General features: G+C 38.8%; 3 protein-coding genes across 11 annotated transcripts in view; 2 read left to right on the top strand and 1 right to left on the bottom strand.

Moving 5' to 3' along the window:
* Positions 1-12,907: 12,907 nt before the first annotated feature.
* LOC131683900 (short-chain specific acyl-CoA dehydrogenase, mitochondrial-like) lies at positions 12,908-17,942 on the bottom strand. Of its 4 annotated transcripts, none has more exons than XM_058966298.1 (3): positions 17,924-17,942; positions 14,204-14,276; positions 12,908-14,144 (listed from the first exon to the last, which is right to left on the bottom strand). In XM_058966298.1, exons 2-3 carry the CDS (start codon positions 14,232-14,234, stop codon positions 12,958-12,960), a joined length of 1,218 nt encoding a protein of 405 aa, XP_058822281.1. In that variant the 5' UTR covers positions 14,235-14,276; positions 17,924-17,942; the 3' UTR covers positions 12,908-12,957. The 4 variants fall into 4 exon arrangements, with proteins under 4 accessions (XP_058822281.1, XP_058822279.1, XP_058822280.1 ...); XM_058966296.1 differs by lacking the exon at positions 17,924-17,942 and adding an exon at positions 14,945-15,038; XM_058966297.1 differs by lacking the exon at positions 17,924-17,942 and adding an exon at positions 14,573-14,597.
* LOC131683898 (short-chain specific acyl-CoA dehydrogenase, mitochondrial) lies at positions 14,762-16,779 on the top strand. Of its 2 annotated transcripts, none has more exons than XM_058966294.1 (3): positions 14,762-14,899; positions 15,186-15,250; positions 15,316-16,779. In XM_058966294.1, exons 2-3 carry the CDS (start codon positions 15,220-15,222, stop codon positions 16,497-16,499), a joined length of 1,215 nt encoding a protein of 404 aa, XP_058822277.1. In that variant the 5' UTR covers positions 14,762-14,899; positions 15,186-15,219; the 3' UTR covers positions 16,500-16,779. The 2 variants fall into 2 exon arrangements, with proteins under 2 accessions (XP_058822277.1, XP_058822276.1); XM_058966293.1 differs by lacking the exon at positions 14,762-14,899 and adding an exon at positions 15,031-15,130.
* Positions 17,943-25,710: 7,768 nt separating the features above from the next.
* The window catches only part of LOC131683894 (signal peptide peptidase-like 3), a 136,708-nt gene continuing 134,737 nt past the window's right edge, over positions 25,711-27,681 (top strand). For 2 of the 5 annotated variants that reach the window (XM_058966280.1, XM_058966281.1), the window contains exon 1: positions 25,720-26,068. The gene's annotated coding sequence lies outside the window, so the exon portion shown is untranslated. Of the gene's footprint in view, positions 26,069-27,681 lie in introns of all 5 variants that reach the window. The other 3 variants (XM_058966284.1, XM_058966283.1, XM_058966282.1) reach the window with 3 other exon arrangements.

The raw sequence follows: 27,681 nt of genomic DNA, 5'->3' as shown, positions 1-27,681 counted from the left end.
TGAACGTCACATTTAGATGTATTAGTGAAAGAAAATTTGAGTAAATAACGCATGGAATTGAATTTTATTACGTCATAAATGTACAGAATGAAGCAGAACAAGCTGCGTTACTCAGCGTTATTCTGGTTGCTGTTGAAAACTGGTGAATCCAATCAGCGACAATCGTTTTTTTCTTGTTTAGTGTTAATCTGTGATATCAGAAGTAGTGCGCTGTATAGCGTATCATTGTACGAATACAGGGCACTACTTCCGACGTGATTCCATAGTTTAGAACCAGCGAAAGTACGATTGTCGCTGGTTGGAACCAGAATACTTTCCGAGCCCAAACTCGATTTAAATGACATTTCCTGCTCTCTTTGATTACTGTTGCTGATAAGCTGTTCACAGAATCTCTGAAGAATAGCAGCAAATCAGCAATAATAACCAAAGGGCGAAGTAAAATTTTATGTAATGGCTGTCGAGCTGTTTCAAAATCGATGAAGGACGTTCGTTGGATCAATGGTGGATGTCGTCCAAATCACCGTTCAACAGACGTCTATCGTTGGACCCTCGATTGAAACAATTTTTCGGGACGGTTGCAAAGTTTTTATATAGAGGGTCGGTTGTGTTTCTAAATTTTAACTGTCATTTGGCTGTCAAAGAAAAATCAGGTAACGCCTCACACGAACGAGCAGAGCTGCCAGATAATTTTGTTTGAAATCTGTATGGACTTTCCACGCGCGGTTATGTTAGTGCAAAATTTATGTTGAATCGGGTGGAAATTTTGAGGAATCAGGTGGATAATCGCACACTCACGCTCTTATTTCACATACATATATTCCCATACACATTGCAACTGTGTTTGTGTCCTGGATATCAAATCAAGTACGATTCACACCATACGCCAGGCTTCCGTCATCGGAACAGAACGTCAAAATTAGTTAAATGCAGTTAAATGGAGGCACTCAGACAACACAAACGGCACGGAAAGTTTTGACGTACGGCTCGTGTGAACAGGCACACGAGAAACGCATTTAACCAGCCCCCTGCTAGGCAGCCATTTTGTCCTAGCCAACATCTGCCTTTGTTAAAATCAAAACAACCCAACCCGGATAGAATTTTACAATAGCATTTAACCTACAACCAATCATTAAACAATAAATATTATAGTTATTACTGTTTCAACATTGTTCGATGCCAAGTTCTCACAGTTCTTAACAACCAATACAATAATTAAAATGTTATGAGAATTGTGAAATGCTTCTGTTTGAGCGTACCGAAAACTCGAACCGAATGCTCCAGGTGGCAGACACTGTTCTCCCGCATACATGTGTACCGTATGCCAATTATTTTAACAAACGTTTAAAAACCATTACCAATACGGTTTGTTTAATGATAGAATAATCATTGCCTGGTATAATACAGTCGTGATTCGCTGGTTGGACATTTTTTAACTGGACCGCTTTTTAGCTGGAATTATAATGTTGCTTATAATTCTACAAAAACATTATAAATGTATAATATTTTATAATTTATTGGAAGTGTCACGCCCCTTGGCTGGACCTCCGCTAGTTGGACCATTGTCCAACTCAAAAGCATCTGAATGCCAAAATCTTATGTCAAATTTACTTTGACAATCAATCGGACAATTATTAGAGATGTGAATAGATGCAATTACACTACTAACGTCTCCTTTGGAGAGTTTTTGACATTTGTCAGTCGGTTCAAGTAACTAATCAAATTCGTTAGTTGAACAGAGGTGTGGCCCAACCAGCGAATCACGACTGAATCGTTTTTCCAACGGGTTGTTAAGAACGGTCACCATACCATAATATGGGTTTTCCCATATACATTTTGACAACATATCATTTAAGAATCATACAGTTTATAATGACGTATATTTTAGATCAAGTGATGTCTAAAATGTTATGGTGGAGAAAAAAATCTCATTAAAAAACTTCCCTTTCACATTTCAATTCTATCGATTGATGAAGTTTTATTTTGTTACATGCTATCTTCTGAACGCTGTAAGACGAGGTTTTTTGATCATGTTAATCTGTAGGTTTTTGTAATAGGGTAAACAGGTATACTAAAAAACACCAGAGCAGTATTATCCTTTGGCACGAAATTACAACGTAGAATACAATTCTTCAATATAGGATACAAGGAAGATGTTGGAAATGGTAACTAAAATTAGTATCGCACCCAACTAGAGATTGGGATATCGCAGGTTCGATTCCTGCTTGAGGACTTATCTTTTCTCAGTCACGGTGTCTTTCTTTAACAACTTTTTGCAAAAAAATTCAGCATCTCTGAAACTTCAGGATATGAAAGAATGGGCTTTCCCCTTTCATTTGAAACCAACATGAAAATAATCCGTCGGGGGGTCTAGAGCAACTTTTTTTTGAAGTTTTTATTCGTGAAAACATAGATTTTACAATAGAACTAGTTCATATTTCTGTCCCTAGATGGTGCTTTAGACATTCGGACAACACTAAAAGTGAGAATCTGATAGATATTTTAATTGTCTACAACTTTGTTAACAACTAAAAACCAATTTGAAATTATCCGGAAAAGTTGTTTAATATTTTAACGAAGTCTAAGTCTAAGTTAGTTTCACAGAATTAATTTAATGCAATAAATAAAGTGGTTTGTAAGTCAATTCACACGCACTTTTTTCATTTGCTAAATACCTGTGTTTAGTTGAACAGTGCATTCAGCGGAATTTTAGAGCTTGGAAAGTCTCATCTTTTAGCTGAAAATTATAATTCCAAATTCCACCTGATATAGGGCACCATTAATATTTTTGGGATGAAAAGTCTTAGAAAAGTGTTACCAAACTAGTATGATATTAATATTCTTTTCCAAGATGGTGAGTGATTCCTCCCGCAGAAACAGCTTTTTCAATGATGCATGCCTTCTTTTTCATTTTTTCTATTGTTCTCGGGGATGACTGATAACTATTCTTACATGAACGTAGGAGGTTCATGCAAGAATAGTTTGCTAGCATCTTCGTATAAAATTCACTTGTCCTGAACTTCAACCTTTATATTTGAACAAACTCAATAAAACTGTTAACACCATTGCAATATTTCGCAAATTTCATTGTAATGCTTGGTTAAAAACGCTGATATCTTTTTCAAAATTAACTCAATGTGTCAAACAGTGAACAAAAAACTTTGAGTTTTTGGATAAAGATAATTTTTTTTGGGATATATTCGTGGATTTGTATGTATATAAGGTTTAAACATGACTCACGTCCCAACAAGGAATATAAGTAAAATCCATCATGCTGAATTTGCCGTTACCATCTGCAGATAGGCTTTGAGGGCAATATGCTTCTCGATAGCTTTATTCACCACAAAGTCTGGCGGTGTCCGAGCTAGCCAATGGAACGTAAACATAATAATATCTCAAGCCTGAACGCAAACCACTGGAGCTAAAAATAGATAACGGGAGAGATCCCTGTCAAAAAAAAATGCGGACGAACATGGTCAGGCGATTTAAACAGTTTGACGTTTAACTCAACTCGCCTGTGCTAATTGCCCCTAGGAACAAATGCAATTTGCGAATGCGATTTAATGGCAATTTCAACACTTAGACAAATTTTCTGGCGGCTGAAAAGGACTTGGTTGTATTTGCGTTTTTCAAACATGGCGGTTCATGTTTGGCTTAAGCTTAAAATACGTTTTTTTAAAGATTGGCGTGTTCTCGCTTGTATTTTGTTTGTCTAGTGCACTTCATTTAGCCAACGAATGTGGGAAATTGTGGAACCGTGTGTAAATATAGTGGAACAAGATATCTGACCTAAACTCATAATAAAAGTCAGATTGTGGTAAGTTTTGGTGTGCAATGCCAATTTAACCATTGATTCTTCCTATAATTTGGTGGTGATTACCTGGTGTAGTGATAAGTTTATGTGAGTAGATAATGAATCCGAAAATATGTAATATTTGTAATTTTCATATTAGGCAATTAAGGGCGATTAAATGGCGCGTTCCCTGGGCGATTTGGGGGCGATTTAAGGGCGGGTAGAGCAGCTAAAAAATGACGGCGGCAAATCGCCCAAATGTTGCATTTGATATAGCCCCCTAATTGCCAGCAATTTGCTGGCAAATTGAAGTGCAATTCGCGCATCCGAGTTGGCAAATAGCCCCCCGTTAGCCAGCAACTTGCCCTTTTTGACTGGGATTGGAGATCGATGGGTCTGTTCGTAGGTATTGGGGCTCTGGCGGTGATCACGATACTGTTGGGAATCTGTGATGACATCATCACAGTTCCTCGATGGCGGAACCTAACTAGAGACTAGAAGATCGCAGGTTCGATTCTTGCTTGGAAACATATCTATTCTGAGTGTGTCCAAAGAAAAGGTGGATTTTCACGCGTATATTCATTCTCACCGTTCCGGTAATTCTTTCTGTGTTTATTACTCATTGGACTCGTTCCTAAAAATAGTAAGTTTCCAAAATGCTTGTCCGTCGGGTCTTATTGATGCAGCTTGCTGGTGCGTATTAAGATCCACTTCCTTGGTGGTGAAACATAGCTGCTAATGAAGGTTATCTATTCAGTCCGCTTTCTCTCGCGTTTTCTTTTACGGCCATCTCGTCATCGGTACTGCATGCATGTTGCTAGCGGTCAGATGTTCTTATATGTTTTTCTGCTTACGGAGGCATTTGGTGTAATCGTTGTAACTTCGCTGTTCGTATCGGAAGTTGGTTTAAAGGTAATGAGCCCGACCGTTGTTGAATTAGTATATGTTAATGTGCGGTCCGCAGCCGTTGGTTTAACAACCGGCTGTGATTTAACGTACGACGACTGTGTACCGGTCTTGGTAGTAACAGATGGACTTTCTTTAGCAGCCTCCGAGCAAGGTTTTCCATGATGATTCGGATTTTCAGTGGCAGGTGTTTACACACATTTCGAATCGAGCCTAAACGTCTGTTTTCTGTGGTAACACTTAGTGATTTGCATTCGATGGTCAGATATGAGGGGATAGATTTTATCGGACGCATTCTCATCACATGAACTCCGTTGTGGAGACCTGGGAAAAAGTTCCTCCAAGTGTCTTCCTTAACGGCTTCCACTTCACCTTATTTTGACATTAGTTTTTTGATAGTGGCCGGATTAGTAGGCGGTGCCAGGTCATGTAACTTAACTTCAATAGTGTCATTGTTCATGTATGTTGGGATGCTGTATAAAATGTCATTACATTCGAAGACGTGTTTCAAGTTGTTTTGCGCAGCAAATGATTCTGCTTGGTTAATGTTTTTAGACATAATCAGTACCTCGTGACTTAGATGGTGGAATTGCGCGGAAGTAGCTATGTTGAGCTTTATGTTTACCTTCAACAATTGTTCCACTTCACGAATCGGTGGGCTTACTGAACTTTTCGAAAAGTCAACAGCAACACAGTTCGACAGAATCGGGGAATAAACTGGCTTGGCATTGTGATAGATAGTAGGAATCGAATTTTGCTTTTGCAACTAGACAAAGCCGAGATGTACAGGTGTCCATATTTGCCTTTTGCGATTCAGGTCTTATTTCCGCCGCGTGCTTGCAAGCTTTGTTTCGATTGGCCGGTTTTGTTGATGAACACATCCGCGGTCCCGGACGCCATGATTCATTTCATTTTCAACAAACCAACACATTCAAACATGACGAATGTGCACACTTATAGTATAATGCAGTGGTTTTCAACCTTTTTCGTTCCATATACCTCTTTCCGATTATTGATCCCCATGATGCACCCCTTTCTGAAAATTGTTTACCATCATAATCCTGCCAGAGAAAATGATTTTTAATTGGATGAAAACCATAATTTTATGAGTTCTAAATTACTTGAAATGGATGGTCCAGATCATTAATCGCAAAATCTCTTTGACCTCATTGAGAACCGTTGAGGATTCCGAAAAATCTGAGAAAATAGCCTCGTTCCGTAATTAGATTCACACCTGTTTCTCATATTTTGCTGACTCGATTCTCACAATTTTAGTCTTAAATCAAGGGTATAGTATTCATATTGATTGCTACCGAATTTTATTTGAACGAAGTATTGGTTCCGGAGGTATGAGTAAAAGAATCAGATCACACATGAATTTCCAATATAACCCTTTTTGATTTTCTCCTATAGAAAGGTTATGCAATCACTCTGATAATCGTCTTTCTAAGAGAAGTCCGGAGGACCCAAATTCTTATACCATTCGTCTCACTTCGTTGTGTTCGGTAAATGTGCGTGTGCGTATGTGTGTGTAAGTGACCAACATCGGTTACTCGGAGATGACCGCACCGATTTTTTCAAACTTATATTATGTTTACACTACAGAGTTATATCATGTTATAATAATAAAATAATAATAACAAGAAAAATGTCATCAAGATAGCGTTAAACACATTTTAACTCGTAGTGTAAACGTAGCATTCGTCTCAAGTGAAACGCATAGGATGCTATTGGATTTCATTCTGTTCCGACACCCGGTTCCAGGGTTCCTAGTTGAGAAGGACGGCCATATAGTAAATCCCCATATAAACTGATACCACCACGATGATGCGAGACTTATGATAATGGGTGTTAAATTACTTAGATTTGCAGGCCCGTAGTCCCTTTGGTCACATTGGCCACCTGGGACGTTCATTATGCCCCGGAGAATTTGCTAATATCCAGAGTCAATTTCATCAAAATTCATCAGAAAATACTTGACCGATTTCCACCATCTTCCAATTTTGAAATGATTGATGTAATGCTTTAATTTGCTGCTATTGATTTTCAACCCGATCTGACTTTCGGTTCCGATGTTACATGTTGGTTGGTGCGGTCATATAGGAATCTGACATTTACTTGTACCATCCAGAGTGTATGTAAGGAGAGTGAAGACAACTGTCATGATTATTCGTCAGTAATATTCCAAACGAACAAACGACCTGTCAAAATACATGAATTTGACTCGTTTGGAATGACACTGACAAATAATAATTGTTCCAATTTTGACAGTGTCGTCACTCTCCTTATATGCACTCAGGTACGATCATAATACTTACTTTTTGCCTCTCATATAGAAAGGTTTTGCAATTACTCTGAAAATCATCAACGTCATCTAAGCCAATATTATTTTACTTAAATAGGTATTCTGGATTTTAACAAGGGTGTGTGGGGGAGGTTACTCTCCCAGAAATCGCCCAACCATCCCCTAAAATTACCCCCCCGCCCGCTCCTCTCATTCAAACCACTATCAGATCCCTGGTGGTGGCTTTGTGTTGTGGGTTTTTCACTCCCTTACACACCCACCCCGTCCACCAAAATACGTTAGCAAGAAGACACCATTGAACTAATGCTGATTAAGCTAATTAAATATGATATATTTTTTTGTTTCAAGTGTTTGAGTGTCGACACGTGCCTCATCTAGTTCGTGCCATTGTAAATAGGTGTGCTAAGAATGTAATAGATATTTCCAAGATTATATTTAACATAACCAGCTATGGAATCATAGTTTAAATAAATGAGAAAGGGACAATAGCAACACTAGGTGGATTAGAACAGTTTTTTATAAAAATGCGAACGGTGTAACTTGGCGGTATAATTATCAGTGCAAAAATAGACATAAATTATTTTTGTTTCTGTAACTCGCTCCAAAGTAAGAAAATCTTTTTCTTGTGAATTTCGTTAATGCATGGAATATTTACTTCGTTCGGCAAATCGCTTGAAGAATTGCGAAAATTTGCCTTTGAATATGGAGTATGCGTCCAATCTAAAATGATGGGGTATTGATACTGAAGCATAATAACAAGTTCCGATTAATATTCAGTTTTATTGAAAGGATATTCAGCACGTTCTATAACGACTTCTGAATAGATCGTAGCTCCGCAATTTTTAATTAAATGGTGTAATTTAAAGTCGTCCACGAATGATACTTTTAAACATTCGACTGTGCCTGAAAATTGCAGAAGAACCCCGCGACCACCAGCGTTACATTGCGTTGTGGCGATGATTTTGGCGGATTGCACACTGACTTCATCATGTTTGACTGCTGATTATCTAACATAAGTAGAAATTCATACCAATCCAACATCCCCATCGTTCCCGGGAAGGATAAAGGACAAGGTAGACGGGAAGTGTTGTTGCTTCACCTTCTTAACGGAAGGACGACGATTCATCAATCTCTTCTATATGTGTCAAAGAGTTGGAGACTGGAGAGTTAGGAGGGTATAAGGTCTAAGATTCGCTCCAAGCAAGCGATACGACCTGTAAATCATAGTTTTTTAAGTAGTTGTTTAGTTGGTCTTCGAGTACACGATCACTCGAAAAAGAAAAGATTTTGTTTAGTTTTTTAGATGTTTTTAAACTCAGAGTAGTCGGCTACTGAGAGTATCCTATTATTTCTAAACAAAGACAATTTGAACTCTAAACAGACTTCCGTTGGCGTATTGTTTAGAAAAGCTAATCTTATCTGCATAATTGACCGGATCACTATTTTTGGTAACTGTATTTAGACAGATGATACCTACTAAAAGGACGGTCGCCGACTCAGCGTCGCTTCCATAAGCATCACGGAGTTGGATTGAAGGACATTTATTGGTCTAGGATTTGCTACAAGCAGGCAATGCGACCACGAAATGAATGTTTTTCTTTGTGGTGGGCTGGTTAGTCTCCGAGTACGCGAATATTCAGAGTAAGAAGATATTTAGTTAGATTTTTCTTGTGTTTATACTCTGCATAGCCGGTCACCGAGAGTGATTTAATTGTTCGATAAACTACAGCACTTTGAGCTCCAAACAGCCGGCCGAGGGAGTGTTGCTAAAACAGTTATCTAACCTGATTTATATAGTCGAATGGGAATTGATCCGAGGATCACCAAATAAGAATTTGTAAAAAATTTAAACCAAGTGCAAATATAATTTTTGTGTTGGAGTTGGAAGACATGAAATATCTAGTAGATGGGTTGAATGAAAAAAAACAGGAAGAAGTCAAAGAGATTCAGGAAGTACGACTAGATTTATCGACAGTGCACAGTTGTCCAGAATGCAAATTTAGCAGGAATTTTGAGATTTTACTAAAACTAAATAACTTAGCCTTATTAAGTCTTTGGAGAAGTTTTCGTAGCCCCCTCTTTTTGTTAAAACAACAGTTAGGGTGGTTCTAATTTTACCAAGATCAAAAAATTAACTTTTTAATCATTCTAGCTAGAGCCAAACGACCTTAAGCAAAGTTGTAGAACGACAAATTTTGGAAAAGTTTGCTGAAGACATGTAAGCTCTATCTGTCATTATTATTATTATTATTATTATTAAGTCATACTTTTTAATTTACAACAAATTTAAATTCGGAGCTTAGGTCGTCAAACGGTGGAATAACAAAATTCTCACAAGTTTCCTATCTCATGCCTCCACGCGAGTCTAAGTCTATTGATGATATTTGGTCCTTAGACCGGCGACGACTGGGTGCTATTAGCCTTCTGCCGATAGTAGCAGAATGAGAGGGTGCGAACAGATCTAGTCGAGAAAACATTGCCATAAAAATGAATAGTTGATCGAAAATTAGCCCCAATACGAATAATCTGACTAGTATCTATGATCACGGGTCAATACGTATTGAAAATTCGCTGTGTCTGTTTTTATGAACCTAATTTCAAGCTCCGTTATTGCTAACAAGCCCGTGCATCAGGTTAACAATCCTTTATATTTCCCTTCAGTGTTCGTTACTATCGCTCGTATACTTGTATTCCACAAACAATCTGATATGGAAAATAAGAAATAATTTCCTTGATTTATAACATCTTGCGCTATTTTTGCCTGTATAATGTGTTATCACTCGGTAGTTTTCAAGCCAATAAATATATCGTAGAGAAGAAGTAGCGAATTCTGTCCAAATACTGTTGCAATAAATGGTGATCCGGCCCATTACGCAGATAAGATTAGCTTTTCTAGGCAATACTCCCACGGTCGGCCGAGTGGAGTTCAAATTGCTTTTGTTTAGGGAACATAGTATACTCTCGGTAGCCGGCTGCCCAGAGTTTAAAAAGAACCAAAAACTAAACAAGATCTCTTTTTCGAGTGATCGTGCACTCGAAGACTAACTAAACAACTACCTAATAAAATATGCTTTACAGGTCGCATCGCTTGTTTGGAGCGAATCCTAGACCTGATACCCTTCCAAACTACCAACTCCGCGACACCTATGGAAGAGTCTGATGAATCGTCGTCCTTCCGTTAAGTAGGTGGAGCATCAACACTTCCTGTCTACCTTATCCTTTATCCTTCCCCGTGAACGATGGAGATGGGGGCGGCCGGCAATGATGGCTATCATTCTGTTGAGGTTTTAATATGGGTCGGATTGGTATGAATTCCTACTTACCATTTCCTAAGCAATGCAACGCAACGCAACAACAAATTTAAAGTCGGAGCTTAGGGTGTTTCTTCGAAATACAGTTTTATTCCAATAACTTTTGCTGTATTCATTTAAAACTGAAGTAGTCTTCAGACAACTTTAAGATTGTTTCAATGCGAATAATTTGTTTCATGGCACCATATATCTAGCTATTTTCGTTGAAAAGTTATGAGCACTTTTTCGCCAAAAATGGGGTTGTTTGGAATAACAATATCACTCATTTGGGGCAAATAAAAGATAATTATTTTTGAACTATAAATAAGGTCATGATTAGAGTTATAATTTAGCAAAAAATAGTGAACACGATATTTTTAAAAATTTCATAAAATTTATTTAAAAAAAATCTATTTTTGAAATATTAAGTGGTTATATCTTCTTAGTAATAAAAGCTATAGTTTTGATGTATTAGAAGAAAATGTTCGTCTTCAATAACTCTGAAAAACATCTGAAGGATAGGTTGAAAAAAAATGAAAACTGAAAAAGTTATTTTAAAAATTTGGTTTTTCATGAATTGACTCTTTGTAATATGTTTAAATTTCTTTCACGGTGAACAATAAAAAAAATGTAGTTTCGTTTTTATGATAAAATATTGCACTTTACAATACTTTTCTATTATTTTAAATAGTAGGTAGGGTGGTTCTAAATTTTTTAAAATCAGAAAATTAAGTTTTTAATGGTTCGAGATAGAGTTTCGCTGTCTGCCAGAAAATTGAAGAAAATGAAATTTTGAAAAACTTTGTCGAAAACACTGAAACTCTATGTCGTGTACTTTTCATTTTACAAGAAATTTACCAAAAAAAAAATAGGGTGTTTCTTAAAAAAATGGTTTTTTTTGTATAACTTTTGCAGTTGTGATTTTTCATTATGATCACTTTAGAAATACTTTTAGATATTTTGAAGGAGAACAATTTGTCTTAGTATATTGAATCTCTAGCTTCGCTCGTAAGGAAGTTATATTTACTTTTTACTAAAAAGAAACTATTTTTTGAGTAAATATTGCATATCGTATTTGCCATTTTTTGGTGATCTATACTACAAAGTATACTATTTCATATGAAAGCAACAGTATTTAATGTTCAGTGCACGAATCGAAGATAATTCTATTCTATAAAAAGTTATATCTATCTATCTATTAGTACATAGTAGGCATTTGTTATGAAGCGTGTTTGTTTGCTATTGGTTGGTGATTATCTGGCCACCAGATGGCGCTACAGAACAAATTGTTTTTTCCTTCTATTACGTTGAAAATCGCAGCAACGCGCGATGGGTATTAGCTAGCTTTTTATATAAAAGTTCTTACAACTTTAAAACGGAACAAGTTAAGTAGTTGGCGTTTTATAGCAAATTATGCGCCCTAGAATAATCTTCAAGTTGTCCAAAAGGTACTTTAGCGTAAAATGAAAACTTCAAAAGTTATAGAAATAAAACCGTTTTTTAAGGAACACCCTAAAGGTTACATTTAAATTTCTCGTGCAATGGAAAATATAAAAGCTAGAGTCTTCAGCAAATTTGTCTAAAATATGTTGCTCTACAACTTCATCGAAAACAGTAAAGCTCTATCTCAAACCGTTAAAAATTTTAATTTTAAATATTGATAAATTTAGAACCACCCTAGCATCGGTTTAAACAAAAAGAAGGGCCTTGCAAAGCACAACAACTTTGCCAAACATATTGTAAGGCTGAGTCATTTAATTTTAGCAAAAAGTTAAAATTCCTGCTAAATTCGCATTCTGGACCACTGTGCAGTGCAAGGAATAGGAATGATGATCCGGAAAACTTTCGAATGAGTTCGAAAGCACAGACCCCACGCATCTGATTATGCGAATGAAAATTCAACAGGATTTAAAAGATAGGTTAGAAATTAGATGAGGCATTGATGATAGAGGAGAAGTATTGAAACTACTATTCCATTGAAATTTAGGCTTGCTCATTTTGTGTACCAGTTTTACCTAAGCGTAGATACAAAAAAAAATTTATTGACTATCTTCCGACATGAAGGGACCTTCAAAAATGTCGTTCTACTTAACTGAAAACTCCAAGGGATATATTTGTCCCGAAAAAAGTGGCTATCAATCCTCATCCCTCATACCTAATTCAACAATCATCATTCTACGCAGACAAGACCATGCGTATTACCCACGCACATTTATGCCCTGTGGGTTAGTTCCCTAGTCGATCAAATAAACACTAAACAAACAAATAATTTAATTTGCTCAGTCAGAAGAAATGTCAACTTGACTGGATACGTGTCTCTTACAATGCCAACAAATCAACGAACATTTAAAATGACATAATTGCGAGAAAATATAAGCAATTTTAAAAATGGGTGAAAGAAAACTACTACTTATTTGCAATAAAATAAGATCGGAAAAGAAAATAGCCACACAACAAAGGTGGCTCATTTTCAAATATAGCATTGCTGATGAATCATCTTAAGAAGGGACGCGGACGAGAATAGCTGACCACCGTGTCATCCTTGCGCAGGGACCTACCAAATTTCGTTGGATAAAGATAGTATGCCAATATGATATTAAAACCTAAAAATGCTCCTCAAGTACATTTATTTGGTTTAAAAAAAACTGATGCAAAAAAAAATCTGATCAAACCGAAAGTTCCTTGATAATTTGTCCAGCTATAACCAGTCTCTGTATCTCGGAGGTCCCTTCGTAGATTTCCGTGATTCTCGCTTCACGGTAGTATCGTTCTGCCGGCATATCCGACACATAACCCATGCCGCCGAGGATCTGCATGCACTGATGCGCACAGAATGTGGCCGTTTCCGAAGCAGTCAGTTTTGCTTGCGCAGCTTCTTTTGTGAATGACATCTTGTTGTCCTTTAACCATGCGGCTCGCCAGGTTAGTAAACGAGCTGATTCTAGTTTAACCGACATGTCTGCAATTTTCATTTGAATTGCTTGAAGCTTGCTGATTGGTTTACCAAAGGCAATTCGTTTGTTGGCATAATCTACGGCACACTCGAGAGAAGCCTGGGCAATACCCAAAGCTTGGCCGGCAACTCCTATGCGACCTGCATCCAATGATTGCATGGCTATTTTGAATCCATAACCCGTCTCACCAAGCAAATTCTCTCTTGGTATTGCGCAGTCCTCAAAAATCAACTGACACGTAGAAGTGCCATGAAGACCAAGTTTTTCTTCATTTTTTCCACGACTTAATCCTTCTGAATCCATAGGTACTATGAAAGCTGAAATCCCTTTATGCTTTAAACTCTTGTCAGTCGTCGCAAACACAATCCCCGTTTTAGCTTCGTAGCCGCCTGATATCCAACATTTAGTGCCGTTTAGTACCCATTGATCACCAGCTAGCACAGCGGTAGTCGATGCTGCTCCGGCATCCGAACCGTTGCCCGGTTCGGATAACGCAAAGCATCCTATCTGGCGCCCATCCGTATGACCAGGGATAAATTTACGTTTCTGCTGTTCGGTTCCGTATTTCTCCAGTACACCCAAATAGAGCGAATTGTGGATCGACATAGTTACTCCGATCGAGGCACAACCACGTGAAATCTCTTCCATGGCAATGGCGTACGCAAGATAATCTAATCCGGTGCCGCCATACTTTTCGCTAAGAACAATCGACATCAGGCCTAGATCGCCAATTTTTGCCATTTGCTCAGCAGGGTAGTAATGTTCCCGGTCGATTTTGGCCGCAATCGGAAACAGTTCGCTATTGGCGAAGTCACGACATGTCTTGTGCAGCATCTGGTGCGTATCCGGTAGCGCAGCCAAACAGGCGATTGACCTATGCGCGCCTGGCACAGTTTGTCCTAAAAACGAAAAATAAAAGAATGTTAATATGCTTTTTAAAATCATTCTGATTACTTACTAAGCCGGGTTAGAATCCTTGCACAATGCATTCTCTCTGACCACTATAAGCAATCCTAAGAGCTTTAATCCAACTGAAATCAACACAATTCAATCAGAATCGAATTCATTTTGAGCTGCGTAGTTCAGCAAGTTGAACCGTGTGACATGGAATATGGATGAAGTGGATTTGATGACGGTAGTGTATTCTTCACAACACTGTCTGTACGTATATATGTACAATGTGCATATTTTGGGCAACACAGTGCGAGTGAGGTGGCAAACGAAAGGCAGTGTTTGTGGTCTTATCATTTTGCAATACGAAGGGGAATAACGGCACAAACAATTTATGAAATTATGTGTGGTGTAGGTATACAAAGATTGCACATACAAGAAACGCATGTGCCGTCATCGCACGTATTCTAACAGTGAGTTGTTGCGCGTGATGGTCATCGCCAAATGCAGACTAAATACGGTCGATGAGTTTGTGAGATTCAAAATATGCACTCATCATGATAAGTGAGAAGCATGAGACAGTGATATAGCGTGAGCCAATTTTGTTTTTCGAAGAACCAGTTACTAATAATATAGGTTCAAAGATTATAACAATAATAAACAATTACACCCAATTTGTCTGTTATTTCCTACACAGTTACAGTTTTAAAGTTTCTGTAAATTGAAATCCAGTTCCAAAGTTTCTGCAAATTGGAGAATGAAGGTACAAAATAAATCAATGTTGATTCTTGAACTCAACGAAACTCACACATAGATTTTTGCGCCCAAAACAATGATCAGATCCTCACTACTATAGCTGTCATTGCCTTATCTGTTATCTCGTTCCACTGTATTTATTTTATTGAATTCATTGCTGTGTATGGCTCATACCAAAACAGCTCTCTAGTACAAATTATACATGATTCAATTAGTGCCATATGAAGTTTGAACTCAGGTTTATATTTAGCTTTTTTGTAATTTTGACCTTTAATTTACTGTTATCAATTCAGTACACCTCTAATAACCGGTTATTTAGGCTCGAAAATGTTCACCATCAGAAACAGTGCCAAACTAGGTAAGCGTATGATCAAGCATTACGATCACAAAGAATGACCTTTGTACTCTTTGATGATGCACTAGGATTCAGACTTTGGAGCACCCGATCGATTGCCAGCTTATCAGCGCTGCCTGATACGCATCAGATGTTACAGAAAACTTGTCGCGATTTTGCCGACAATGAACTGATCCCGATTGCGGCAAAAATCGATCGTGAGCATCTGTACCCGGCAGAGCAGATCCAGAAAATGGGCGAACTTGGTGTGATGGCAGTGGCGATTGAGGAGAAGTACGGGGGCACCGGATTGGACTATCTGGCATATGCGATCGCTATGGAGGAAATTTCTCGCGGTTGCGCCTCAGCCGGTGTGATCATGTCCGTAAATAATTCCCTCTATCTGGGTCCACTCGATCGATACGGAACTGAAGAACAAAAGAAAAAGTATATTGCTGAATATACCGATGGGAAAAAGGTCGGTTGTTTCGCATTGTCTGAACCTGGAAACGGATCAGATGCTGGAGCGGCTTCTACCATTGCTACAGCTAAAGGTGATCGCTGGGTACTGAATGGAACCAAATGTTGGATTACTAACGCTTATGAAGCAGAGAGTGCTATTGTATTTGCAACAACTGACAAAGGTCTTAAGCATAAGGGTATTTCTGCATTTATAGTTCCAAGAAATAGTAAAGGGTTTTCATTGGGCAAAAAGGAAGACAAACTCGGCATTCGAGGATCATCAACAGCGCAATTGATTTTCGAGGATTGTGAAATCCCAAAGGAGAACTTACTAGGAGAACCAGGATTAGGCTTCAAAATTGCTATGCAAACGTTGGACGCAGGCCGCATAGGCATTGCCAGTCAAGCCCTTGGCATCGCCCAAGCATCACTGGAATGTGCTGTCGATTATGCCAATAAACGAATGGCTTTCGGCAAACCTATTTCCAAGCTCCAAGCAATCCAATCGAAAATTGCCGATATGTCCGTCAGCCTGGAGTCGGCTCGATTACTAACGTGGCGTGCGGCTTGGCTGAAAGATAATAAGAAACCTTACACCAAAGAAGCTGCACAGGCAAAGCTAACCGCTTCGGAAGCGGCTACTTTCTGTGCCCATCAGTGCATTCAAATTCTAGGAGGTATGGGATACGTGTCGGATATGCCGGCAGAGCGACACTACCGGGACGCCAGGATTACAGAAATTTATGAAGGAACGTCCGAGATTCAACGCTTAGTAATCGCCGGGCAAGTTATCAAGGAGCTGTCTGCCTGATGGTAACAAATGACAGTTGTTTAATAGGATAAATTGTAACATTCAATAATCACATATTAATAAAAAAAGAAATGGAATCATGTGCAGGGCTCCAGACCTGAAAGGCAATAAAAACCACCAGACCAATAGTCCGTTTTCGGAAATCATACTGGAACGAAGAACGAAAATGGCAGATTGCATGGAATGATCAAACGGAAAATGAGACGAAATGTTGCTGAATGATTTGAAATGACTTTCTGAAAACGGCAACCCCAAATATACACCCAAAGTGAAAAATAAACCATTTTTTCTTGCATATTTAAATAGAATAAAAAAATATATTTTGGAAAAATAAGTGCTGTTGTAAAAAGCGAAGTTAATGGAAGAGCACATTTAACAAGAAGCTTCATGACATCTCTTGCACACTCCAACTAATTTCTTAAATGAGCAATGTTGTCTTAAAACAACATTGCGAAAATCATCTTAAAATTATCACAGTAACGTATTTAAGCTATGAGACACAAAATTTTCAAAAATGGATTTGCGCCTTTAAATGTTAAATATTGAAAATGTGCACATCAGATAACAACACGATTGAACGTTAATCCGTACTTAAATTAGCAAAATCAAACATTCTCGAAGAGTTATTAGTAGTGATAGATTTGAAAGACGATATTCAGACGAGATAAACAAACCATCAGAGTGCAATTCGTATGACTATGCACTTCACTCCACATCAGTAAATAATTCTATACCACGGAAAAGCAACGGACAATAAATTTAATAAAAACAGCGATAATAATACCTATTATTATGTTTATGGTATTTTGGCTTTAGCGAGAAGGTTTACATCATACACATGCTCATGCTTTAGTTTTGACGATCAAGCCCTTGGCATCATATTCATAATTCAAAAAAAGTAACATCCAGAGTCCAGAACAGAAACTATGTTTTTCGTAAAAGTCAGCAAGGGCTGGGATTTTTTAGTTTCTACAAATTACTGTTACATTTTCTGCTTTTAATATTCGAACAAACTGTGGCGCTATTCTCAGTTCCGCCCCCTGATGACTAAAAAATATTTTCTTCCAGTGCCTAGGTGACGCGACTGTGAAGAAAAGGGCCCATGATTTACCTTTTCAACTTACTATAATGAAAATTCAAATGAAAATTACTTAGAGAGGATAAACAAATAGAGAAATTAACAAGCATAGGGGAAATTAGGTGAGATTAGTCAACAATTAGTTGGCAACGGCAAAAGTCATAACATTTATATAAGCGTGTAGTTTGGAATGATTTCCCTCCATATAAGAGCTCAAAGCAACACAAATTTGTGTTTTTCCAGCCGTCAATAATTTGGAAAGTGGCAAAATTTTCCCTGTGTCCAACAGAAATCGGTTATAAACCGATGTTATACTTTTATTTTGCTAAAAGTTTTGTTTACATACTTCTGTTTGCCTTCAAATTCGAGCAGCATTACTACTACAGCCAAATATCGCAGAATGCTGGTTGCGCAAAACAAGAAAATATACAAAAAATATGGAAAGGAGAAATGTCAGGATTGTGTTGTTGTTGTTCAAAGTTCAACACACACACACACACACACTTTCGTGCGGTAGCTTTCTACCCATCGATACGCATACGTATGTGGCTAGAAAATGGTATTTCAGGTATTTACTCACGATGAGAAACGTCAAGGCGACAAACATCTACATAGTACAACAACCGAATGACAGCAATGGGCACATGTTTGAAAAATTAATAAAGCATCTTGTGTCATTTGTGTTCAAACCTCAACCGCTGTCAATTCATAGTTCAGTTTTACAGTGGTTTGGTTAGAACCTGACCTAGGTTCGTCTCAAGCAAAACCACATTAATGGCGTATCTAAACAAAACTAATATTATGTTACGTAATGGCGACCAGTGGCGGCGCTAGAAAAGGGGCGAAAGGGGCAGTCGCCACGAGCAGCAAAACTTGGCGGTGGCATATGCTGCTTAGCATGTTTTAATATTTTATTTATTAGTGATTATCATTTTTCATTAATCGCAATAAACGTTAAGCGCGTGTGAAAAGTTTAAATTTATATTGCTTTGGCGCCTGTAGAAAATTAAGAATGTTAACGATCAGAAGTACGACGGATGTGACGGAACAAAACAATATATATCTGTACCTGAACCTCAAACGTGAAGATCTTATAAAATGCAAACAGAAATTGTTTCAAAAAAATCTGGGGTGTATCTTCGTTTATTAATAACATAACTATTTTACAGAAAAAAAAATTTAATGGCCTCTTTACTGAGGTTAACGAATGAAAGAAAATATAACTTTTTTTCTTAATATAGCGTTCGCTATATTTATATTAACACTGTATAATTGTGGCAAAACATCCACACGGTATAGGGCGTTTTATTTATTTTCAATAATCTTTTCAAACTTTCGGGAATTTCCAACACTTGACATGATGAAAATGTGAATATTATTAACATTTTAGCTAGTGGCACTTTATAAAAGTGATGACCCAAAAAATCAAATGCACAAAAAAACCAATTCTGACCTGTCAGAGAGAAGCGTAAAACGCCATTTCCATTAGTTTCTATGTTTTCGTTGAGCTATTTTGCTTGATATTTACATGATTTATCAACTATAGGATCCTAACTCCCTAAGATCCCATTCTCACAATTTACAAAGAGTCCCCAAAATGTTTACAACATTGGATTCTCAATGTAATGAACAGATAACAAATTTCCAAAATTATTATTTAAATATCTAAATAAACTAGTCAACATCAAACATTTTTTTCTTCGATTCAAATATTTTGGTTTGGAGGGGTTTTAAGCCCCAAAACCCTCCCTTGGCTACGCCACTGTTCTACAGAATTAACCTTCCTTCGATAACAAGTATTGAAGTTGACGCTTGTCAAGTAACAACCAAAGGGAAAGGCCTTTGCATAGCTTCCATATATATTCCCCCCAACACCGCGGTTGGACACTGACGGCTACAAGACATCTTAGAATCCCTGCACCGCGACTAGTTTTAGGTGACTTTAACTCTCACGGTATAGCATAGGGTTGCCTCTATGATGATAACCGGTCTTCCTTAATTCACGATCTTTGCGATAACTTCAATTTGACAATTTTAAACACGGGTGAAATGATACGGATTCCTCAATCAATAACGGTTCAAGGCCATTGAAATCAATCAATATTTCGTATGACCTCACACGAAATATCGATTGGAAGAGCTATGCCTCCGTGATATCCAACAACATTGAATCTACCCAAGAACTTCCTCCGGAGGAAGAGTACAGCTTTTTGGCTGGCTTGATTCTCGACAGCGCGAATCAAGCTCAGACTAAGCCAGTACCCGGCGCGAACATACAAAAATGCTCTCCTAATCCGTGGTGGGACAAAGAGTGCTCAGACGTGTACGCGGAGAAGGTCGCCGCGTATAAGACCTTCCGGGACGACAGGTTACCCGCTAGCTATTGACAATATGCGACGTTAGAAACGCGAATGAAGAGTTTGATGAAAGCCAAGAAACGTAGTTACTGGCGCCGGTTCGTTGACGGACTAACAAGAGAAACATCGATGAGCACTCTTTTGGGCGTTTGCGAAACCGAAACAGTATTAACGAGAGTGCAGAATATTCAAACGGTTGGATATTCGATTTCGGCAAGCACGTTTGTCCGGATTCCGCCCCGGCACAGAAGATCTATCGCACCGCGTCCCCTTACGATAACGCGAACGAAACACCGTTTTCGATGGTGGAGTTCTCACTTGCTCTATTGTCGTGTAACAATAAAGCTCCAGGGCCAGACAGAATGAAATTCAACTTGTTGAAGAATCTGCCAGACTCTGCCAAGAGACGCTTGTTGAACCTATTTAATTCTTTAGTTTCTTGACGCTAACATTGTCCCACACGATTGGAGACAAGTGAAGGTCATCGCCATCCAAAAACCAGGAAAACCAGCCTCCGACCACAATTCGTATCGTCCGATCGCAATGCTGTCCTGTATCCGGAAGTTGTTCGAGAAAATGATCCTATTCCGCCTTGACAATTGGGTCGAAACAAATGGCTTACTGTCAGATACACAATTTGGCTTTCGCAAAGGCAAAGGGACGAACGATTGCCTTGCGTTACTCTCAACCGAAATTCAAATGGCCTATGCTAGCAAAGAGCAGATGGCATCAGTGTTCCTAGATATTACGGGGGCTTTTGATTCAGTTTCGATCAACATTCTTTCAGAGAAGCTGCACCAGCATGGTCTTTCAGCGACTTTAAACAACTTTTTACTAAACTTGTTGTCGGAAAAGCACATGCATTTTTCGCATGGTAACTTATTGACATCACGATTTAGTTACATGGGCCTTCTCCAGGGCTCATGTCTAAGCCCTCTGTTATACAATTTCTATGTCAACGACATTGATGAATGTCTTGACAATTCCTGCACGATAAGGCAACTTGCAGATGGCGTGGTGTCTGTTACGGAACCCAAAGCTGTCGATCTACAAGGACCATTACAGAATACCTTGGACAATTTGTCTGCTTGTACTATTAGGCTGGGTAACAAATTCTCCACGGAGAAAACTGAGCTAGTTGTATTTTCTAGGAAGCGTGAACCAGCACAATTACAACTTCTATTAATGGATCAAACTATAGCTCAGGTCTTCACAGTAAAATATCTAGGGGTCTGGTTCGACTCGAAAGGTACTTGGGGATGCCACATTAGGTATCTGTAACAGAAATGCCAACAAAGGATCAACTTTCTTCGTACAATAACCGGAACATGATGGGGTGCCCACCCAGGAGACCTAATTAGGTTGTATCAAACAACGATACTATCGTTAATGAAATACGGATGCTTCTGCTTTCGCTCCGCCGCGAACATACATTTCATCAAACTCGAAAGAATTCAGTATCGTTGTTTGCGTATCGCCTTAAGGTGCATGCAGTCGACTCATACGATGAGTCTCGAAGTCCCGTCGGGCGTTCTCCCACTGAAAAATCGATTTTGGGAACTCTCATATCGATTACTCATTCGATGCGATATCTTGAACCCGGTGGTGATTGAAAATTTCGAAAGGCTTGTTGAGCTCAATTCTCAGACTCGTTTCATGTCCCTGTAGTTTGACTACATGGCGCAGAATATTCATCCTTCTTCGTACAATTTCAACCGTGTGCATTTCATAAATACCTCTGAATCTACTTTTTTCTTCGACACATCCATGAAAGACGAGATCTGTGGAATTCCGGACCACATACGCCCGCAAGTGGTTCCAAATATTTTTTATAATAAATTATTAGAAGTCGACTAATCTAAGATGTGTTATACCGACGGATCAAACATCGAAGAGGCCACTGGCTTCGGTATGTTCAATCAAAAGTTCACCGCCTCCTACAAACTCAGTGACCCTGCTTCAGTTTACGCCGTAGAACTAGCTGCTATTCAGTATACCCTTGGGGTCATTGACACACTACCCCTGACCATTACTTCATCGTTTCGGATAGCCTCAGTTCCATTGACGCTATCCGCTCGATGAAACATGGAAAGCACTCCTAGTATTTTTTGGGGAAAATACGGGAGCTTTGTGTGGGTCCCTTCTCATTGCTCCATTTCGGGCAATGAGAAGGCGGACTCCTTAGCTAAGGTGGGTCCCTAGACGGTGACGTTTAGGAAAGACCAATTTGCTTCAGCGAATTTTTCAGTCTTACTCATCAGAGAACCCTCGAAAGTTGGCAAAACTCGTGGAGCAATGGGGAGCTAGGAAGGTGGCTACATTCGATAGTCCCCAAGGTATCGACGAAACCTTGGTTCAAGGGGATGGATGTGGGTCGCGACATCATTCGTGTGATGTCCCGACTCATGGCGAACCATTGCATGCTGGATGCACATCTCCGGCTTATTGGGCTCGTGGATAGTGGTATCTGCGATTGTGACGACGGTTATTAAGACATTGTCTGGGCGTGCACCGAGTACAGTTCCGCCAGGTCTCGGCTAATGGATACCCTGCGGGCCCGAGGAAAACCAACCAACGTCCCGGTTCGAGACGTGCTGACAAGCCGCGATCTCCTCTATATGTCCCTGGTTTACACCTTCTTAAAAAATATCAATATTCAAATTTAACTACCCCTTCTTATTTCCTATCATTCTCAGAAACGCTCTCTTCCACCTGTACCATACACACACGAAGATTGATGCGACTCCAAGGCGACACAAAACATATCTGTCGAATGAGCCAACAAACACAGGACCTACAGTACGAACATCACACGCGCAACTCGAAGTGTTGCTAATCCACATCTGAACCGTACTACGAAATCGAAACCTCTGCCATCTTAAGAAGGACCACCTAGCGTCCCAGTACATGACTCTTCTTGATGAAGGCCACCCGAGCCTGTAGTCTATGTCGTTGGTCTCCCGATGCCTGAAACTGAATGTTTATAATTTTCTCCCGCTGAATGTTTATAAATTTCGTCCACTCTCCCTCCCCTGACTCTTATAACCAGAAGTATAACCCTCAGCCCCCCCCCCCCCAAGTATCTTCGCGTTCTCGTTGAAAATGCCAAACTCTACTACCACATAAAACTAACTCTAATTAATCTCACCGAATCTTTACAAAATTCAATCGCGTCCTTTAGTTATTTCTACTTTTAAGATAGTTGTAAAATTCACCCCTTAGTTAAAAATTATTTGCTCCAATAATCTCCCTGCTTAAAATGTCAAACCATATTGCCATAAAAACTAAATGACCCCCTAATCTTACGAAAATTAAATTACACTCTTCTGAATAGTATAAGATAGCTATAAAATCTCCTTAGTTTCATTAACAAAATCATATTAAAAAAAATCCCCTAGATTTAAGTCATTTAAAATGTACAACAAAACAAAATTGGTACCTTTAAGCTAACGCAAACGTGCCTTATCAAATAAACGAATTTAATTAAAAATATATCACGATTTGATCTCGGAACGGTCACTTATCGTCTTGTGAGTACCTTCTCCGGAAAGAGCGTTGCGGGATCAATTCATCAAATGAGTTGCAGTCTTCTTAGTCCATTCCAAAAATTCTGACACCCATATTGTCAGTATTTCATCGAAATTCACAAATAATAACCCAGTATTGGAACATGCGCTCGGAAATCCGAATTACCGGGAACTGGATGTATTTTTACAGATTCGAAAAGTGGTTGAGTTACTGAATTCAAAACATCCGAATGTGTCCAGATAGAATAAAAAATGCCATAGTTGGAGGCATTTCGTCTTTGGGGGTACCAGGGTAGCCTGTCGGCCTGTTACGGGGTAAAAGAAATCCAAAAGTCTTTTCTCAAGCCCCGATCAGTGTATCATTAGTTTTATTGCCCCTATAGTTGGTGATATTCTAAGATGTCACTAAGTTGCAATTACCTGCTTGGGAAAGAGCACTGGAATTTAATAGATTAAAATCTGCAAAGGAGAACTCCGCCGGACACATACCGGTTAAGTGCGATCGTCCGAACCGCCTCACTTTGCGTACCTTGATTGCTGCTGGTTTCCCAGGACATGTTCTGATTTTAATAAACTATCCTGGTGTCCTGGGACTTCGAGGGAAATGCTTGATTTTTCCTGGTCACAACCTAAACACATCTACCCGGTTCTGATCGTGGACCAAAATCTGGGCGCTATCGATATTAGCTGAGTTTATTCTTGTTTTAAATCGTTTTTCAATCCTGGACTCAGCGAATTCGCTTCGCAATTTTTAAAAAGTTACATTGTCTTTTTGGTGACTCCACTTATTCCCATCTTATGAGCATATTTTGCCAGTGGCATATTTACATCTTAAGATGGATTGCTAGAAATCTGCGAACATGTTACCAGTTCATAAAAAGGGAATTAGGAGAGACGTCAATAACTATCGAATAACTTCATTGAGTGTTGTCTCGAAGTTTTTCGAGCTGTTCATTATGGAACCTCGTAAGGTTCACTGACAGCACGGCCTTAGTAATGACCAAATGCCCGGACGTTTGGCAGCGACTTACCTTCTGCTTCAAACATCCTATAATATCCAACATAATAAAGAGTATGGAATGTCGTAATCAACCAATCTACCGCTTTTGATAAATCGAACCACTATATAACAATCGCTAAAAGGAAAATATTTTAAATCAGTGATTCTCAATCTGGGGTCCGCGAAGTCGTTGCTGGGGGTCCGCAAAGAAAAATATAGTTTCCAAGTGCAGATTGAAATTGAGATTGAATCCCAGGGCGATTTCGAAGGGGCTCGTGGTACGAAAAAGGTTGAGAGCCACTGTTTTAAATCAATAATGATTTTTGTAGTTGTTTCGATCCTACCTCACGAGAGAGAGAGAGAGAGAGAGAGAGAGAGATTTCCAGGTACCCACATTTACTTCAAAGTCAACAAATACCTCATGGAAGGTACCTGATACTGCTGATCTTTCTGCTGTGCTTCAATGATGTACATGTAGTGTTGAAAATTTGGATAAAATCTGCCACGTATGTTCGAGCAGGAAGTATCGTCAAATTGACTGCATCAACGGGAAGGTGGAATCCCCTTCCGACTGTCCTGGTTTTTTACTCGTTTGATATGGTCACCCTAGGCAACAACCAACCGTTGTCGCGTTAGAAGGCGTTAAACTAAATTAAATGAAATATTCATTTGTAACCACTAGTTTTCGAAAGATGTATATGTCAATAATCGTAGTTTCTTTGACCTGACAAAATTTAATGGTAAAACCAAATACAATTTGGTAAAACCATCAGGGTATCGTTCATGCTTCATGCTAAATAAGTTACAATTAAATAGCATAGCTACAAAACGTTGTTGCTATTGTACCCAGCATAGGGTTGAATAGAAAGCACTATGCTATATTCCGACGACTGACAGTATACTCTCTGTAGAGAAAACGCAAAGTACCCTAAAATGATGAATGATATATTTTTGACAATTAAATCACAATTAAAAGAGTGATCTTTATTTAGAAGAGATTTAGTTCATAGCATTGCGGACATGTTGCAATGAATATATCCCCAGGATATTATTAATGTAGGCCATGGAAAGAGCAAGTTATCATCATCATGAACGTTGTCTCTGTGCCAGCATAAAAATTGAGAATGTGACATAACATAACGCATAAATAAAAATGGCTTCCTATCATCAACTCACTATCGTGAGTTCAGCTCACCAGCCACAAGAGAGCAAAAGCAGCAGCGAGAGAATGCATTGCTAGAAGAGGTGTGCCACACATACAACGGCAAGCGGACCGATCATCGTCTGCTTCTGTCTTGACTTTTGATGGCTGCTCTGCTCGCTCGGGAAATTGGAGTTTGTTGGACACCTACCATACCTGTACGGCAGAGTGCGGTGGAGTATAGTGAAAGATTGAAGTTGTGAATCGAGTGCTTCAGTCAGTACATCTAGCAGTAAACTGGTCGTCGTCGCGATCGCCATTCGTTCGATAGTGTTTTGAAAGACTTGCAAGTTTTGGGGTTGTCATTCAAGAAAAGTTCCAGCTTTTCCTCCCCACCAAAACATAAGGCTACAGCTGGCCCCAATTTGCAGACCTGGTGTTTCCTTCGGTATTTCTTCAATTTTCGGTGAGCTGAGTGGAGTGCTACATCTCGAAAAAAAATCGACATCACATTTTCCCGTGGAAAACTGCCTTTATTTCGATTTCACTCATGACAAAGTGACCAAAACTGTTCGGCTAGTGGAGGGGTGAAGCGAAACATTTTTTTTTATTTTTGTGACTAAAATTGAAGCATAACAAGAGCGAGCTGAAGGGAAAATGTGTCTGATGGATTTGTGGGACCAGTAGATTCCAGTTTTTTGCCTATGGGAACCGAGACATCAAACGGAAAGCTGTGAACCAGAATGATACTGGCGGAGGCGTACCTGTGTTAGTGTTTGTTTCGTTATGCAAAAAAATAGATTGGAGCATACCTTGGTCGCGCGGCGATCGGTTCAGAGGATTTTGTAATGAAAAAGGCGTGTACTAGGTACTCGAGAATTGATCAATTTTAATAGCTTCAGGAAGTCACTATACAAGATCTGGAAAGGGTTATCTAAAACCAGAACTTATTGACGTGCATATAATATTAGCCCTTCCATTCGATGAAAATGTAATGTTTTTTTTTTATTTCGATTATAGAGGTTTTAACCTTAAGGTCATTCGCCTCTTCGGGTTAGAAAAATCTCTTAAGAAAAATTTCTAACCCTATGTGCGGGGTCGGGAATCGAACCCAGGTGCGCTGCGTACAAGGCAATCGATTTACCAACTACGCTACGCCCACTGTTATTTTTCGTTGACCTGAAAAAACAATTTTCTTTACCAGGTCCCCGTTAACACTAATAAAATTACAAATATCAAAATCTTGCAGCCGATTAATAGCGTACAGAAAATCGCGGGGATGGTTGCAACGTTCATATTAACACTATACTGCATTGTCCGAGGTAGAAAGATACGGCAAGGTGCCTCCTGCGTTGATAGCCGGGCATAAAGGGGCAGATGGACAAATTGCGTTTCTCACAAAATGAAAACTTCAGTTGAATGGTACTGATATTAAAGATTTCAAATGATTCCAAAAGATACTATTATCTAATACACTAATTATCAGATATTAAAGTAAAACAATTTTTTTCGAGATCGCGGATATAATTTTTTGACACCAGAATATAACGATTTAAACCTGAAAGCTGTTGATCTCGGAAAACATTTTTAGGTTGACAAGACGTACTGGCTATTTAGTACTACAAAGAAATTGGCGGTCAAATTGCATACCCTTGGGCTATTTTTTTATTATCGCTAGATTGTGGTGTACCGACAGAAAACAAAATATATTGATCGAGAAGTGTCCCATTCTACCCTTGTCCTATGTTCATCGTTACCAATGCCGTATATCCATATTTCCGATACCAGATGTCCGCTTTTCCCATCCCAGTTTTGAGATGCCGATTTTGTGCCTCTTTAAAAACCATTTTAAAAATGCTTCTGATTGATTTTTTTTTAGTATCAATTACTATATTGATGGAACATGATCTCAAATCACGGCTTGTGTGCAATTTGTGAGCAATGCATCAATCGAAATTTACTATTTAACCTTAAGGTATCCGTCATGAGAACAGTTCCCCACCACTGTCCGCCAGTTCGATAAACCAACACTGAATCTCAAAAATAGCAAAATTTTCACAAATTTAATGAGACCAAAAT

The sequence above is a fragment of the Topomyia yanbarensis genome, chromosome 2 (assembly GCF_030247195.1).
Source record: "Topomyia yanbarensis strain Yona2022 chromosome 2, ASM3024719v1, whole genome shotgun sequence".
Lineage (NCBI taxonomy): Eukaryota > Metazoa > Arthropoda > Insecta > Diptera > Culicidae > Topomyia > Topomyia yanbarensis.
Note: the sequence above shows the minus strand (reverse complement) of the source record. Positions and strands in the feature narration are given on the sequence as shown.

What these genes read in the sequence shown, in the direction of transcription:
- LOC131683900 (XM_058966298.1), bottom strand. Translation starts at nt 14,234, where the DNA reads ATGCATTGTGCAAGGATTCTAACCCGGCTTA. An exon ending in AAGGATTCTAACCCGGCTTA is followed by an intron (nt 14,145 to 14,203) that starts GTAAGTAATCAG and finishes TTTCGTTTTTAG; the next exon opens with GACAAACTGTGCCAGGCGCG.
- LOC131683898 (XM_058966293.1), top strand. An exon ending in CAGAAACAGTGCCAAACTAG is followed by an intron (nt 15,251 to 15,315) that starts GTAAGCGTATGA and finishes ATGATGCACTAG; the next exon opens with GATTCAGACTTTGGAGCACC.